This window comes from Cyanistes caeruleus, chromosome 1, assembly GCF_971803275.1.
Source record: "Cyanistes caeruleus chromosome 1, bCyaCae1.hap1.1, whole genome shotgun sequence".
Lineage (NCBI taxonomy): Eukaryota > Metazoa > Chordata > Aves > Passeriformes > Paridae > Cyanistes > Cyanistes caeruleus.
In genome coordinates, this window is record NC_141701.1 from 21,540,119 (window position 1) to 21,557,799 (window position 17,681).

General features: G+C 39.9%; 1 protein-coding gene across 1 annotated transcript; it reads left to right on the forward strand.

Annotated features, from left to right (window-relative positions):
* The first annotated feature begins 279 nt into the window (after positions 1 to 279).
* Positions 280 to 16,286, forward strand: PABPC1 (poly(A) binding protein cytoplasmic 1). The gene is made up of 15 exons (XM_086890299.1): positions 280 to 959; positions 5,551 to 5,744; positions 5,837 to 5,952; positions 7,764 to 7,903; positions 9,160 to 9,254; positions 10,782 to 10,919; positions 11,016 to 11,111; positions 11,525 to 11,797; positions 11,971 to 12,064; positions 12,229 to 12,339; positions 13,302 to 13,456; positions 13,879 to 13,963; positions 14,131 to 14,261; positions 14,552 to 14,647; positions 15,845 to 16,286. Exons 1-14 carry the CDS (start codon positions 767 to 769, stop codon positions 14,642 to 14,644), a joined length of 1,914 nt encoding a protein of 637 aa, XP_086746425.1. The 5' UTR covers positions 280 to 766; the 3' UTR covers positions 14,645 to 14,647; positions 15,845 to 16,286.
* The last annotated feature ends 1,395 nt before the right edge of the window (positions 16,287 to 17,681 follow it).

The window sequence follows — 17,681 nt, forward strand, 5'->3', positions numbered from 1 at the left end:
CCCGCGCGTGCGCCCTGCCGCCGAGCCGCCCCCACATTCGCACCGCCCCTCGTGACGCCCGGCGGGCGCAGGCGCACTCCCCGCGCGGCCGCCCCCCCGCCCCGCCCCGCCCTTGCACATGCGCCAGAGCCGCCGCCCCGCGCCGGCTGCCGCGCGTGTCCCCACCCCCGCCAGCAGGTGCGCGTGCGCGGTGCGCGCGGCGCCGTGCGTGGCGCGCGGCGCGGCGGGGGCGGGGGGGCGGGGCGGGTATATATAGAGCGCGGCCGGGGCGGCGGCCGCCCCCTTGTCCCCCGGCCGCCGTCGGAGCTGTGTGCGCAGTGCGTGTGCTCCGGACCATCCGGACACGCCGGCCCGGCCCCGCAGCACCATTTATTACTAAAAAAATACCTAAAAAAGCCAAAAAAAATCCAAAAATCTTAAAAAACCTTTTAAAAAAAATAATCCTCTTTCCTCATCCAACCTTCCCGACAACCTTTCTGCAAACGGCCGGTTTGATATAAAATAACCCGGTGAAGCGAAGTCCCCCGGACCCGGCGCAGCCGAGAGGAGACACACAGCGAGCCCGACCCCACCGAGCGCAGCACCCGCCGCCACCAGCTCCACCCGGCCCGCACGGAGCGACCCGACCCCCGCCCGCCCATCCGCCGCACCCACCGCAGCCGTTGAGTCCGAGCGGCCCCGCGCCGTCTCCGCCGGCCCCGCTCGCACCGAACGCCGCGGCCTCCGCCTCGTCAGCGCCCCCCCCGCGCCGGGAGACGGCGGCAGGATGAACCCCAGCGCCCCCAGCTACCCCATGGCCTCGCTCTACGTGGGGGACCTGCACCCCGACGTGACCGAGGCCATGCTCTACGAGAAGTTCAGCCCCGCCGGGCCCATCCTCTCCATCCGCGTCTGCAGGGACATGATCACCCGCCGCTCGCTCGGATACGCCTATGTCAACTTCCAGCAACCCGCCGACGGTGAGTGCCGGGCCGCGGGCGCCGGCGGAGCCATGTTTGTACCCTGTCCCCCGCCCCCGCCGCCGCCCCGCATCCATTTTGCCGCCCGGGACGGGGCGGACCCGGCGGGGAGCGGGGGGAAGTTGGCGGCGAGGCCGCCGCTCGCACGCGGCCCGGGCCGCCCGCGCCTCGTGGCGCCCGGAGAAGCCGGGGGGAGGCGCTTCCGCGGACCGAGAGCGGCCGCAGGGCCCCGGCCATGGGCTGGAGAGCGCCCGGGGGCCCGGCGGGGCTGCCCCGGCTCCCGGGGAGGGGATTGAGGATGAGTGTGCGCGCGGCTCTTCACGTCCGACCGAGATGAAGGGTAGCGTGAGGAAAACATCGCAGTCATTAGCACCTTTTAATAACCGCGCAGGAGCTGGGTGTGTGTGAGTGCGTGGTTAAGAGGCCGGGAGAAGGAAGTAGGACGCACCGGTGTGGCTGGGTAGTTTCACAGGCGTCCAGGCCGAAGCGTTTGTTAAAACACCATGGCAGGTCCGTCACGTGCAGGGAGGGCATGAAACTACTCGGGCCTCCTTGTGCTTCTTCCTCATGTAGCTGGAGCCCTAGCTGTGTTCTCATTCGTGTCTCTTCGCCGTAAATTCTCTGACATCGTTTTTCCCAAGTCGCGTTTTTATGAAACTTGAGTTTTCACGAAGTCTTGTTGCTTCTCTAAAGTTATATCGGTAAAGAAACTTTCTCTGTAGCGCTGGTCATGTTGGGAAACAGTGTGATCTATTTGGAGGGTGTTTCACTAAAGGAACCGAATGCGACTGCTTCTAAGTTTTGTGGAGCCCAGTTAAAAGAAAAGAAGTACTTGCCCAGCTAGAAGATAACGTGATTTCAAGTAGAGTTAAGTAAGCAGTTTTCTATTATAATGTATTTATTTTTAAGCATATGAAAGTGAGATACTTAAATTGCAAACTTTTCAAGCAATTAGATTTAACTGGCTTTCAGAATTAGCTTTAGCATACAGCCATTATCACATCAGACTTTGGTGTACCGATGATATCTGTATCTAAGTAGTAGAAGTTACTGTCTAATCTTGATAGACAGATACTCCACCTGTTATCAGCTCTCTCAGTTCAGAGAGCTTTTGATTTATTCAGCCATTCTCTAGGATGAGATGATTTGAATGCTTGTTTTGACATACTTTGTTTTCAAAAAAATAAGGGGTTAGCACAGGTCAGTACTGTGGTATAGTAATGTCAGGGCATAAGGTGAAGGTGATTCAAATACTGCTTCTCCTTAGTATTGACAGAGTTTCATAAGGGCTGACTTTGTCATTGTCATTAGTTAAGCAACCAGTGCATTTTGTGGCTTGTTTTGTAATTTGTTAAATGTGGGAACAAATGGCGCTTTTTCACGTGAGCAATGCTTAATTCAGGTTTTGAATATGCCTCTTAGGTGCTGTTACTCCAAATGCTGTATTTTTCAGCCTTTGGGAGACACACGTTTTAGTCTATAACTAGTCCAGTTCAGCTAAAAGTATTTCTTATCAAACCTGCATCTGGCACATATCTGAAAGTAGTTGTTTAAAATACACTTCAGTGGTGTTGCACTATTATACTTTTCCAAGATTTTCATAATTTTCATATTCTTGGGAAATACCTAGAAAGCATTTGCTGGGGGCGTTTTATAGGTCATCACATCCATTTACAGAAACCTTGAAATAGGAATTTTGAGGATGAATGGTTATTCTTAATATCATCCTAGTTTTATTTTGATTCCAAACTAGATATTTTATTGGCTAGATATCTATTGGCTAGACCTTTTATTGGTCTAGCCAAATTTTTAGCTTCATCTCAGTCTATGCCTATTAAACAGCTAGTAACAATTACCTTGGGTTTTGAAAAATAGTTTTGAAGGTGTGCTTGACATCACCAGCTGTCTGTAAACGAGGGATCGAAAAGCCCTTCTAAAAACTAATTAGGCCTGATGACACATGTGTGAGGTATGCACACATTTCAGAGTTGTGACTTTTCCGAATTTGAGTCATAGTCTGGAGTAAAGCTCGAGCAATCTTGTTTAATCACTAAACTAGAAATATTCTTAAGTAATCTGAAACGGCATCAGAATCCTTTGGATTTTTAGAATAGTAATGTTTCCAGAGGTTTTTTATTTCATAGCTATTGCTGTTTACCTTTAACACAGGTTGGCGTTAAGTGTATATTCTGAGTGATTTTGAAATTGTTTAAGTGGACTGTCCAGTTGCTCTCGACTAAAATGGGAGCTGGTGAGTCATTCAATGAGAGCTCCAGCAGAATCAGCAGAAGTACAGCCTGGGTAGGTGTGTCCATTGGTAGCAAGTTCGCTGCTGAATGGGGCTGCCTCCTGCAACCGGCACAGCCTTTTATGATTGAAATATAATGAAAGTGAGCCAGTTTCACTCGTTGGGAATTGTAATGTGTGTAGCTTGTACCTGGTTGTAGATGAAGTTTATTAATGTTTTAAAAATCTACCGTGGAATTACAATGTGATGTTGATTAGGCAGAAAAACATAAATTTCTTGTACTTCTGCTCAAAAGGAGAGACAAGGAGAGCTGCGGAAGTTTCCATGCTGTTCTCGTGGAAGAAATGGTGCTTGTCTAAGACACAGGCTCTCACCATGTGTTAAGAATGGTAATGTTTGCATAGGACCCATGGACCCACTTTCAGTAAGATGGTTGGGAAATGTGTTTAGGAACACACATTTTTGAGGAGTGTCGGGATTATTCTAGAAGCAATTAGCATGAATTAGAAAAGCCTCTTTTCTAGTAAAGGAAGCCCTGTTACTACTTCTGGAAATAATGAACTGTTTGTTGCTGGCACATCTATTGGTGCTGGCAGTAATGATTCTAATAACTTCCAGGGCAGTAGTGAAGTCTTATAAGTTTCTACTGTGGCTAGTCTGATATCCACAGGTTTTTATTATTTTTTTTATTATTTTTTTATCTTCTCCCCCCCCCCACTTTTGTAGTATAGAGCTTTCCAAATTTTTTTTTTTTCCCTCTAGCACTATCTAGGTTGCCTTTTCTCTCTCTCAAAAACTTTATATTAAAGTTTTTGAAAGCTTTATTAACTTACATAGAAGACTGGCATGTAATTTTTGTGGCTTCAGTTTAAGTAACTTGCTGAGTTGCTACTGTCAAGTGAATATGGTAATAGTATCAATAATCTTTTTTTCCCTGAAAATGTTATATGTCCATCTCTTTAATGCCTACAGATGTCTTTCAGAGAATATAATCTTCAAATTTATTTCTAATTTGAAAATGTCACAAGAAAGGATATAAACATGGTATATCAGCAGAATCCCAGGCTCACTGCAAATTGTCTTTGGCCATGACATGCAACAGTATAGCTCAAGGCAAAAGCAGCACTTAAAAAATAAAAACATTAAATAGAGGTTTTCACAATGGGTTTGGCCCTTGGTCCTCCCCCCAAAAAAATTTAACTAACACTGTTGCTGTTTAAAAAACTAGTGATCTAAAAAACTTAGTGATCTAAGCTGATTTCAGTCTTGTTAAGGTTATACTGTTCTGATACTTGCAAATTACAGTGAAGTGAGTTAGCACCCAGGGGTGTGACTTCAGGTATTTAGTGGAACTTTTTTCAGTGTTCTTCCAGACTTACAGGAACAGGGATGAAAAGGAGCTGCTATACTTGAGAACTATTGCTCTTTTGTGCTTAAATACACCAGTTGAGTTATAAGATCACATACATATCTTGTGGCTTTGAAGAGTCATGTGAAAACTGAGCAAGTCTTGATACTTCCTCATCTAAATACACAAGAGATTTTACATACAGGATTTGAAAAGTTAGTTATGGAGTTCTACTGGAAAAACTACTCCATTGGAGTAACAAAACCTGGTTTACATTACTCTGGTTTGCTCTTTTAATGTTTGCTCTTTCATTGAGCTCATATGTATTTCATTGTGAGCTTTTAAAATATGTGTGTCATTTCAGATTCTCTGAATTACTAAACTAAGTAAGTACTAGTTTTGAATCCCTTTGAACTGTCTCTTGCCTAGAATTTCATCACAGATCTTTTTGGTCACTGAGGAAGTTGTGTGGAATAGCTGCCTGAGTGAGGCTTGAACATCCACCTAGAAAAGAAATTTTGTCAGTTTATGGGTACTGACATTGTAGGTGTTCTTATGTTAACATTTGCAAAAGGTCTCATATAGACACAAGCGACACCCCTAAAAGCATTTTTGTTGACACAATATACATCTGTGTGATATAGGAGAAGCCAGCTGATTTTCACAAATGCTAAAACTTTGTAACAGCTGCCACTTGCTGCATTTTCTCCTGTCACCTTACCATCTTTTCATAGATTTAGTCTTATGGGCTGATGACATTTTTTGCAGCTTTCTCAGTTGGTTTGTGCTCCTTCCAAAGTGCAGCTTTTGCTGATGAGTTTTTTCCAGTTCTTCCTTGCATACAACAAGAGTACACTGGAGGCTTGGGTTTGCAGCTTGGTGATGGTGCTGGACTTGAAATAGTAAAAATGTTACTAAGAATTGTACTTCAGCTGGTATTTGTGTGCTTATTAAGGTAACTAGAGTTTTCTACTAATTCCATAATGTTTTTCTAGCTGAACGAGCTTTGGACACCATGAACTTTGATGTCATTAAAGGCAAACCAGTGCGCATCATGTGGTCTCAGCGCGATCCATCTCTACGCAAAAGCGGTGTAGGAAACATCTTCATCAAAAATTTGGACAAATCAATTGATAACAAAGCTTTGTATGACACATTTTCTGCTTTTGGGAACATCCTCTCTTGTAAGGTTAGTGGAAAACAAAAGGTATTGACTCACAAACTCTTCAATTTATGCTGGAAACATTCCATGAGTATTACAGCAAGGTTTTTCATTAATAGGTGGTGTGTGATGAAAATGGATCCAAGGGTTATGGATTTGTACATTTTGAGACACAAGAAGCTGCAGAAAGAGCTATTGAAAAAATGAATGGTATGCTGCTTAATGACCGCAAAGTGTAAGTACATAAATAAGTATTTAGGGATCAGCAAACTGAAATTCATTTTATGGCAGACAAAGATTTAAAAGTTTACCTAAGAAAGGAGGTTTGTCCTAAATTTTTCTAATTTTAAGTTGTAGAGTTTTAGTGTTAGGGATTTTAAGAATTATATCACCTGCCTGTTTTAGAGGCAGCCTGAGTTCAAAAATACAAATAATGGACTCCAGAGGAAAGAGTAATTTCATTGTCTCACAAGCCAATATTGTAAAAGGATTTGGGATCTTCCTGGTTTTCTGATCTTATTGGTTTGAGATTAAATACAATCCATTGAGTATTCTGAATAATACTTCCTTTATAAGAGTTGTGAGATAAGTGTGTTATCCATATTTTGGAGTTAGCTGAGAGTTACTTGGCACTAAAGAGTGGTCAGATTAGACTAATATTTTTGTATGAATGTCTGTTAATAGGCATATCTAGAGAGTAGAAAATAAAACTTAGAGAAGTGTAACGTTTTAAACATTATCACTGTTCGACATTGTAGGAAAAAATGTTATTTGGCAACTTCTAAAATAATATTTAAGTTGGAGGAGTGAGTGTGCCTCACAGCTATGCCTAAGGAATCGTTATGGTGTTTGGTATAATTGCAAAAGAACGGTTTTTTAAATACTTAGGAGGGTTTGGAAAAATGATGACAGAAATCAGCATCAGGTTACCATGGATTATTTTTACATGTAGAGATGGATAGATAAGACACGAATTTTGAAAACATATATTTTGAAACTCCAGTTTTCCTGGTTCTTCTGTTCTTGATTGATATATTGTGGATGTTTTTATTCAGCGTCCATTGTTATACAGCCTTAAATTAATAAACATGGCTAGTATGCATTTATAACAGCACAGGGGTAAATGTTTTATATTGTGAGAGTTAATTTTGCTTTAAATTTCTACTCAGGCTAGTTTTTTAGAAATCAACTCAAACACTTCACTCACTATCTAAATCTGCAGAACACATTGCATTCCCATTCTTACTGTACTTGATTGCTATAAATAAGGTGAAATAATCAACGTTTAAAAATTACTGAGGTACTGGATGCACCTGTATTGCATTTGCCAAATTTGTGACTTTAAAGTTAGAACCTGCAATAAAATTTGAAAGTAGGAATCTGCTACAGTCAGAAATCAGTGTCAGCCATGACACTACATGACGTACAGTCTGGTAGGGCTGCAGAATGTTATGTTCAGGTTCTGCTCTTTTCCTGCCAGTATGAACTAACCATTGGTGTTTCCAGCCAATTTGCAATGGTGTTTGACTCGAGAGCAAGTTGAACTATTTACTTCACTATGCCTAAAAACAGTCTTGGATGCAGGCTGGAAAGGTGTGTTGGGGAGTGAGGACAGTTAGTTAAATATCCCTTGCTCAAAAACAGAGCAGTAACTGCTTTAAGGCTACCATATTTTTAGTATGGCAGAGGGATTGAGCTGTTACCTAGAATTTCTGTTTAGCCTCTTTACTTAGTACTCTTTCCATTGTCAAGCTCCTGTTCTCAGAGGCTGTTTTATAAAAGTGAACAATCTCCCCAATGGCTTGAAAGTATTTTCATGCCTTGTAACTTGTATTTTCATGGGATAAACACTCCGATGTAACAAAGGACAATGGAATTGTTTTTCAGATTGAGTTTTATCATAAATATTTTCTCTCAAGAATTTCATACCTATAAGTGAACAAGACTGATTAAGAATAAAATACAATGCCGGAGGATTAAAGTAAATTTTTAAACCTTGAGACACACTTGCTTTAATCTGTATTACTCTGTTCTTCCTGCAACTAGATTTGTTGGAAGGTTTAAATCTCGCAAGGAACGTGAGGCAGAGCTTGGAGCCAGAGCAAAAGAATTCACCAATGTTTACATCAAAAATTTTGGAGAAGACATGGATGATGAGAGACTTAAGGAACTCTTTGGCAAGTTTGGTAATGTCTTAGTGTTTATATAAACACAAGTGAACTTCAATTTACTACATGTCTCCTATCTGTACAGTTCCTTGAAATACAAGGAAACAGGACTGCCTGATGTTGTTGTAAAAACATAATGAAAGTTACTGAAAAATTGGTACAGAATTCTAGTTTCAGATCCAAAAGTGCAGTGATATCTGAATTTTAAATGCACACAATTTTGTATTTAATCCTGCCATCAGAACTGTTTTCAGTAATCTGAAGATAGTGTCTGTGTGTTTTGCAATTTTTTAAAGTTGTAAATAGAAGTGTTCTCTGGTTTAGTACAGATTAATTTTATAAATGCACGCACAGGATGTGTGACAAATGAATTTACTATTGTTTTCATTGACCTGCAGACTTACCTCTGTTATTCAGTTGCATTGTGATGGTAGGCGTAATACAAAATTATAAGAAACTATTCCAGCACCAAGCTATGAGATTCTGCCTTGATCCTCAGTTAATGCACAGGGCAAAATGATGATGGATGTAGTAATGTAGATGATGTGTTACCATCAAAATAGGAAATGGAAAATCTCTTAATGCCATTACGGGTTCCCCACATTTTATTTTCAATCTCACCTTTTTTTTTTTCCCCCCCTTCCCTGTGTATGCTTTTGCTGTTCTCCAGTGGATATTGTGTAAAGCAAGGGAAAGTCTTGTACAAGAGATACCCTGTAGCAGCCTTAAACAGCATGTACAGGAAATTCCTTTCTGCACTTCAAGTATCTGTGGTTGAAACACTAGCAAATTTAGCTGCTACAGCTAAATTGTCTACTTCCAATTGAGTCTGTGAACTGCAATTTTTCGGAGGTTATGAAATTGCTGAACTAGGATGGCCTTTTTCACCAGGATAAATAGTGAAACGTATACCTAATTACAAGGCCTTCCTCTGGCTTTCTCAGTACCCACTTCAAAGGATGGAAACACTAATACTTTTAAAGTGTCATTATTTTTAATGATGAAACAAATTAATTTATTTTGTGGTGAAATTTTCTTTCACTTTGAAGGGGAATTTTGGTTGAAAATGCAGTAGAAAAGAAATTCAGCATGGCGGACTTCAGCCATAATGGCTGAAGTTCATCAGAGCAAATTAGTAATTTCATATTAATGGGTGACATTCACTTGATACTATTATTGGTGCAGGAGTCTTTTAATTATTATCTTCTAAAGTTGTGCAAAAGGTAACAAGAATACACTGTGTATGAAGCATAAGTATTTTATTCTCTTTTTAGGTCCTGCTTTAAGTGTAAAAGTTATGACTGATGAGAGTGGAAAATCCAAAGGCTTTGGCTTCGTTAGTTTTGAAAGACACGAAGATGCCCAGAAAGTAAGCTTTTGGACTTAATTTTAGGAATCCTGTAACTGAGACCCAAATAATATGTTTCATTGAATGATTAAGATTTTTTAATTGGTCAAGGCCACTGCAAAAAGAGATACTCACTCCTAAATTACTTAGCACAGTTTCTGTCATTTAGAATATTTTCCTATGAGCAAATGTCAGTTGGTCTGAGAAGCCTATTAAGTCAAGATACCCTGATACAGCTGGAACGAGTGTAGAAATGGGGAATTTTGAATACTTTAAAAACCTGTTGTAGTTGGGCTTAAAGTTCTTAATAATATTTGGACTTGCACATGCTGAGCAGTATACAGCATAGCAAATTACTACATCTCTGAATCATTGGATCCAATTTGGTTGCACAAAATGTTTGTGCAAGGCAGAAAGAATTGTGTTTTCAAACTGTAGTTCTGCAAAGTCAGCAGGAAAGCTATTAGTTTTATAAAGCATGTTTGGTATAACTGTGAGAAAATAGTTGTAGAGCCCGGTGATGTTGCTTTTACTCCGAGGGGTAACTTTGGAAAAAGGGTCCTTTTTATTCATGTATATGTCTATAACATGCCAGTATGGTGTATCACTTGATTCTTTGTCAACTGGTTGGTTTGATATGTCAGGTTACTGTGACAGGAGGGCCATAACATCAGGAAAAAATGCAATACTGACCAAATCATGGCAACAAACAAAGTCTGCTTTTCAAAAAGCATTTTGGTGTTTTGTTTGTACTGCAGGTGAACAAGCAAGAGATTAGAACAAATCCTGTCACTCAACATCAACATTTTTCAGTCTTGTATACATTAATTGATGAATAGTTTCTTTACTATAGTCAGAAGGACATGTTGGGTGTTTTAAATAACATAAAATTCTAGTATCTCTGTAAAAATGTCTAATGGCTTTGATCCTAAACATATACAATAAACTGGTGACTTTTGGTTTTAAATTAATTGAGTAAATATGTGCTAGTTTTTACATCTGAGGAGTTGTAACTCAAAACAGTATGAAGGGAAAAAGTTCACATTTTCATACTTTAAAGTATTTCATTAATGAAAGACTAAAAATGACAAAAAAGCTCTGTATGTCATCCGTAGCTTGATGCTCTAGTATAGAAAGATCTGATAGGTACTATGGTTTCAGGTGTTACTTTTAAAGATTGGACTAGGTGGATTAAAGCCTTTCAACTTTATTTGCTTACTTTTTCTCTACCATTATTAAGATAAGGCTAGAGAAATAGTTCTTCCAATTTGGTTTTTTTCCTCCAGCTTCATATATAAAAAAAGTGGGTTGTATCCCTTTTGACTTGTCTTCAAGACAAGTGTACTTGGGAAGCAGTTTTCATGTTACCATAAGTGGGGAAGTCTTGGGGTATTTTGTTTCAATAATTAGTGGTATTTTAAGATGGATTCTCTCTTTTTCTAGAATCCTTATGTAGATAGGATTCTTATGTTTTTATATTTGAAATGCGTTTTTTTTGTTTGTCTGAAAAATGCTGGAGCAATGCTAACTTGTTGTTTGTTAATGAAGGCTGTAGATGAGATGAATGGGAAAGAGCTCAATGGAAAACAAATCTATGTTGGCCGGGCTCAGAAAAAGGTGGAAAGACAGACGGAGCTGAAGCGCAAGTTTGAACAAATGAAGCAGGACAGGATCACCAGATACCAGGTTCAGTTTTAAATCAAGAGGGCTAACTGTATTACATGATATTTTGAGATTTACACAGAACACTTGCTTTTAAAAATAACTTGCCTGTTTTCTTAGGGTGTAAACCTTTACGTGAAAAATCTTGATGATGGGATCGATGATGAGCGTCTCCGAAAAGAGTTCTCTCCATTTGGTACAATCACTAGTGCAAAGGTAAAGTTCATAGATTGTGTTCATCTGTTTTTTGAAAGTGTGTAGTGATCTGTAACCAAAGAAAAGTTCATTTCATTCAGTAACAGATGTGACCCACTGTGTAAATGTGGGTGTCAGCTTTCTTGATTATTGTACATGTCAGGTTAAACACAGTATGATCATCCTTTCTTGAAATAAATTAAGTAGTGAGACTAGTGTAAGAAAAATTACATCTTTCCAGTGCAATATTGTGCTCATTGTTATTTCAATGAGATTTTAATCTCCATTCAGGTGACAGTGAACTGTTAATTACACAATAATATTCATTTTTAAGTTGTGGTCTCACTTCTAATAAGCTGGAACAAGAAACTCATGCAAGTTGAATAGGTATATTACAGAACATTTAGTTCTAAAACTAAATTTTGTGCTGACAGGTGATGATGGAAGGTGGCCGCAGCAAAGGGTTTGGATTTGTGTGCTTTTCGTCACCAGAAGAAGCCACCAAAGCAGTCACAGAAATGAATGGTAGAATTGTGGCTACTAAACCATTATATGTAGCTCTAGCCCAGCGTAAAGAGGAGCGCCAAGCTCATCTCACCAACCAGTACATGCAGAGGATGGCAAGTGTAAGAGCAGTACCTAATCCTGTAATCAACCCCTACCAGCCAGCACCTCCTTCAGGATACTTCATGGCAGCTATTCCTCAGGTAAATATAGAGATGAGTAACTGCATATAAGGTCTGCTTAGATTTAACTGTAAGTGTAACTGTTCGCATGTGTCAGTGATTTCAGCATTTTAATCTCGTGGTGGGAGTGTGCTGGGCTGTTCAGCATGCCCATCACAGACAACAAAGTTAAGTGATGTTGTTGTGTTTGGCAGACTCAGAACCGTGCTGCGTACTATCCTACTAATCAGCTTGCTCAACTTGCTAGACCTAGTCCTCGCTGGACTGCTCAGGGTGCCAGACCTCATCGTAAGTCACTTTTTTACCTCTGTCCAGTGATTGCTGTATACTCTAGCCTTCACCTTTGCACTTCCAAATACATTTTCGTGGCATTGCTGTATCAGTCTTCTGTTTGTCATGTTGTCACCACTCAGTGTTTCAGCATGTAACAGTATCTTTTTTCTAAACCATAGCATTCCAAAACATGCCTGGTGCTATCCGCCCAGCAGCACCCAGACCACCTTTCAGTACCATGAGACCAGCTTCTTCCCAAGTTCCACGAGTCATGTCAACACAGCGTGTTGGTGAGTTTGATTTATGCAAACTTAAAGTGTTAGACTTCTGTTCCAATTTTGATGGTTTAGCATGATCTTGAAAAATAAACATTGGTAAGTTTAATATCACAAGTGATATTCCTAATGTAATACCATTTTCTAGTAATTACTTTAAATGCTGTCCCAGCAAAGACTCCAGCTGTGATCCCATCTCTTCAGGAAGAAGTACTTTTGTGTGTGCTTCAGTAATACTGGATGATGGCTTCTGTCATTTCTAAACATAGTTGCAGCAATTGTAATAATAGGTTGCATATAGAAATACTGAGATGATACAAATCTAGGTCTTAATTTTTTATATTTCACGTATACATATTTTATTGTTGTGAGACAGTATCATGAATGCAAAATCTGCACATCACTGAATGAACCAGGATTGACTGTATTCACTGAATGGTTTGGGTTGGAAGGACCCTTAAAGCTCATGTAGTTCAACCCCCTGCCAGAGGCTGGGAACCCTCCACTAGACCAGGGTACTCAGAGCCCTGTCCAGGCTGCTCTCTAACATCTCCAGGGATAGGGAGTCCGCAACCTCTGTGAAGGCATAATTCTCCCAGAATGTATCAGGCAGCCATCTACTTCCTAAAAGTATCTTTTTTAGAATGGCTGATGTAATGTGCTCAGGAAATCGAATGTCCTTTAGCTTATAATGAAATTATATTAATACTCAAAAAAAGTGGATTTTTTTATCATGGATCTTTTTTCAATGGCATGTAAAAAGGGCAGTTCATGAATGAAGTGACTGGAAAGTAGCATCCAGTAAATTCCAAGGTTTGAACCTTTGTATGTGACCAGTGATGTGACAGTTGATAAAACTACCAAGATGAATCTATAACACAATACCTAAATTAGGTGTTTGATTCAAGTTGACTTGTTGGGAAAAATAATTATAATAATAATTATTCACATCTGGAATTCTGTTACTATTTTTTCAGCTAATACATCAACACAAACAATGGGTCCACGTCCTGCAGCAGCAGCCACTGCGGCCACTCCTGCCGTGCGCACAGTACCACAGTACAAATACGCTGCAGGTGTTCGCAATCCTCAGCAGCACCTCAACACGCAGCCACAGGTTGCTATGCAGCAGGTATGTGATCTGGGGAACTGCTCTGTGCTTTTACTGACGTTCTTTGCAAAGGAAGGTGGTGAGGGTGATGGGAGGGAAATTCAGGCTCTGCATCATGCCAGTAGAGTAAAAGCACTAGAGAGTTAAGTATATTTGAAGTTCACCTGGGACAAGATACGATCCCATGTTGCATCATACTTTCCAGTTCCCTCATACCTTAGCCTAAATTCTTGTGTTTGCTCCTCGGTTTCTAATATTCCTCAGCATCATCACTCATCTCTAACCAGTAGTATTTGATTAAATAGACATAGTTGTTAATTTCTTTGATGTTTCTGACACTGTAGGCATTGTGTGTGCTGAGTTGTGAAATATTGGCTGTTTGAAGCTGTTCCTAATTATGAGCCAGGGTTTAATTTTAAAATGTTATTAAAATTAATTTGCAGCCTGCTGTCCATGTGCAAGGTCAGGAACCCTTGACTGCTTCCATGTTGGCTTCTGCCCCTCCACAAGAACAAAAGCAGATGTTAGGTATGTACACGATACCTTTCTCTATGTATTGTAGCAAAAGGACAGTTAAAAGTACACTTTTTCAGTCTTAACATGCAGAGTAAATGGTTTTAGCAGTAGAACAAGTTGGTTTCCCTTATCCTTCAATTTAGGCTGGATTTATCCCTACTTAACTTTTTTCTCTCTAGGTGAACGCCTATTCCCCCTTATTCAAAGCATGCACCCTACTCTGGCGGGTAAGATCACTGGTATGTTGTTGGAGATTGACAACTCTGAACTCCTCCACATGCTCGAGTCTCCTGAGTCTCTTCGTTCGAAGGTAGGTGGACTTTTGCCTTGTACTGCTTCTGTAGGTGGTTAAGTCTATGCTGATCTAACAGCTGTTCATGCTGGCACAGTGGAGTAACAGCAATGCAGCAGTGGCTCAGGGCAAGAGTATCCTCTTCCAGAGGGTGACGCTGACTTACATGGATGAACTGGAATTGTAATGTTCTCCTTTATCTTTTCAACAATGCAGGCATTGTTTATATGTGTAATTTCCACTGTATTATTAACTTAAATATAAACTGCTAAGCTTCCCTTCATTTATTTCTCATTTGTACATAACAGGTTGATGAAGCTGTAGCCGTACTACAAGCCCACCAAGCTAAAGAGGCTGCTCAAAAGGCAGTTAATAATCCCACTGGGGTTCCAAGTGTTTAATAGGTAAGTTTGGCCACTGTAGTTCCATAGGTTGACTGGGGCAAGTCTTTGTTCCATGGCCTTGTAAACAGCGTGTGTCCAGGCTCTGTGTCATGTGCAGCCAGAGGAAGTAGCAGCTATAGTAAACAAACTTCTGTGCTCAGTTGGTTAGCAAAAACTACTGACATGTCATTGTTTCTAACAACACATTTATCTTGAATTAGTTCTAGGCATGTGTGTGAAAACAGGCAGTTCTACCAAATGCTACTGTTGAGAACAACTTGTGGAATTGAAATAAGCTTGAAACAACCCCCTTTTTTCTTAGGAATTAAAGAGCTTGTTTACACTGTAATTTGTATATAGTTACCAAATTGTAAAAATGGTACAGTAAGTGAAAACTAAACTGCATATTGTCTTGACTTCACATTTGGGTGAATTTAATGTCAGTTAAAATAGTGATTTTTCTTCATTGCCTTCTGTGGGGCTGATATCTTAATTGTGCATGACAGCGGCAAATGGTCTTACCTTAACAATTTTGACAGGGAAAAAGTGTGAAGTTGAGGATAAAAAGGAATCTATTATCTCTTCTGTCTAGTTAGGTTTTGCCTGCGAATGTGCTTTCTGCTGCATTTGTAGCTGTAATTTGAAGGTGCCTGCTTTAACATTTGATCACATAAAAATTTTCCTTTTTTCTTGATATTTTAATTTCTGCAATTTTCCTTTCAGACGCAGAATTTGAGTAATGATTTTTAACATTTCTGTTTCAATACTTATTTTTTGCTAGTGACACTTTCACTACAGAGATAAGTGCTGAATAGGTTGTTTTTCCTAAACTAAGGTACCCATACTTTGAGACCACTACTCTGTTTTAGCAACTGGAAATTGAAAATATGGCTAGGGTAGTTATTTGATGAGCCTCAGTCTGCTGGCCTCAAGAGTAGAGGTGACCTGCGCTCAATCACAGTAACACTGTGCTTAAAGTGGTGCTGTCTGAGGGACTCTCCAGTTCTAGAGTCAGTGTTGTCTTGCCAAGGATCACAGACTTCTGAATGTTTTTGTGTCCCTAAAAAGAGGGAGGACTTCTGATTCTGTTTCTAAAGAACTTTGGTATCACTTAAACACAGTGAGTACTGCATGGTGTACAGTAGTAGTAAACAAGTCAGAAAACATACAAGGTGCTGCATTTGTTTTAAAACATAACACCATTGTTTTTCTTTGCAGAACTATCCGGGACTACAATCTAGAACTTCGCTTCACCGAAGAAAAAAAAAATCTAAACATGGAAAAACTATTAAATATTGAGAAAAACATTGCAAAATATAAAATAAATAAAAAAAGGAAAGGAAACTTTGAAGCTTACGTACACAGCAACGCCGGGGCTAGCAAAACAAATGCTAGCCCTAGATTACTTATTGATTTAAAATTTAAAAAAAAATAGTAAAATAAAAAATACAAATTAATGTTTTATAAACCCAGGGGAAAAGAATTTTCAGCACAGTACAAAAATTTAAAGCATTCCTTTCTTTAATTTTGTAATTCTTTACTGTGGAAAAGCTCAGATTATCACCACTGTTTTAGTTGACAGTGAGAATTGATAGCTGAGCAAAGAAACATAATTTGGATTATAAAATTCTTGGTTTAATAAAAATTCCTTAAACACTGACTTTCTTGTGATGGTTTCTTTTGTACAGTCTACTTTTCATAAGCTTGTCATCCAGAATGCCAAGTTAGAATCCCATTCTATAGTATGTTTTAGTGGATTGTAGCGAAGATAAGCCTACACCTGTAGACTGTCTTCTAAATAACAGAAGTGAAGGGAGGGGGGAAGTGTTTGGGTTTTTCTTAACAAATTGCTGCTTGACCTGACTCTGGTCTAGTGCACAATAGCACAGGAATAATTCTGTCTTCACTCAGGGCTGATGGGGTCATCAGGTCAGTTTGTGTCCCTAAAGGGGGTTTGCAGTGAAATGGCCAATGACACTAAAGTGGCAAGAGGGAGCACTAACACATGAGCTATTTCATTTGCTACAGAACTACTGAGATTGGGAGTTTTACTTAAATGTGTAACCAACCTAAAAGTGTTAGATGCATAAACAAGAGACAGAGTAAAAGGGCTTTTGTTGTAAAACAAACTTCCACTGTGTGAGTTAGCAGATACTCTGAAGTTTGTCCATCCACAGATGTGTTATCTTACAGTTGCTGCCTTGCTTTTTTGTTTTCTCCTTTCTGCAGACCTGTGGAATAAAAAGGGGTATTTTCTACCCAGTTTAGCCCATAATTGGCTGTATAAGTTGCTTTTTCAAAATTGATAATGCAGTGGGAGAAATGAAGAAGTGAAAATGGCATGCCCTGCTTTTACAAAGAAGAGGGTAAAACCTGTCAGGCTGGGCTGGGGAAGAGGCACAAAGATCTGTTGGTCATGGAGGAAGATGTGAGAGGTAACTGCTGCAATCTCTGGGTTTCAGTTGCTATATGTAAAGAATACAGATTCTATGGAATTCACAAATGCCAGTGTTCTCTGATCTGTTGCAGTCAAAGCCCTTCAGTATGCTTTCTGAAGTCCCCCAAAAGACAGGTCAGGAGCCCCCTTATTTTTCCTCTCTTGCAAAGGGGAAAATCTTCAGGTTTCCTGTTACAGAATTTGAGAAATAAGCCTAACATAATACGGTGAAATTGATGTGGTGTAAATGGAATCTAACTAAAATCCTTTGCTGTAAACGCATTAGGTTAAACTTGTGTAATTCTTACACTTACCCCTGTCCTGATGGCAGCAGACTGGGATAACATTAAGAATATTTGGAATTGCAAGGTAAATCCTACAAAAGAGGCAGTTCAAGCGAGATATGTACATGTTAAGAAGCTGAATGTATAACCTTGATTTTATGTAATGTCAACTATAAAAACATTTAAACTTTGGAGACTGTTTTAATGACCTAAAAATATTTAGCGCCATAATGGGAGTGCTGAAGAATCTGATGATATTAAAGGTTTAATGGAAGGTCTAAAGGCTATTGCAAAAACCTATTTTCGGGATTCTCAGGGTACTCACAGGAAAGTA

Excerpts from the sequence above, each read along its gene's own strand:
- PABPC1 (XM_086890299.1), top strand. The coding sequence starts at position 767 with ATGAACCCCAGCGCCCCCAGCTACCCCATGGCCTCGCTCTACGTGGGG. Across the intron at positions 11,112-11,524 it reads GTACAATCACTAGTGCAAAG|GTGATGATGGAAGGTGGCCG; the intron begins GTAAAGTTCATA and ends TTGTGCTGACAG. Across the intron at positions 13,457-13,878 it reads CACAGGTTGCTATGCAGCAG|CCTGCTGTCCATGTGCAAGG; the intron begins GTATGTGATCTG and ends ATTAATTTGCAG.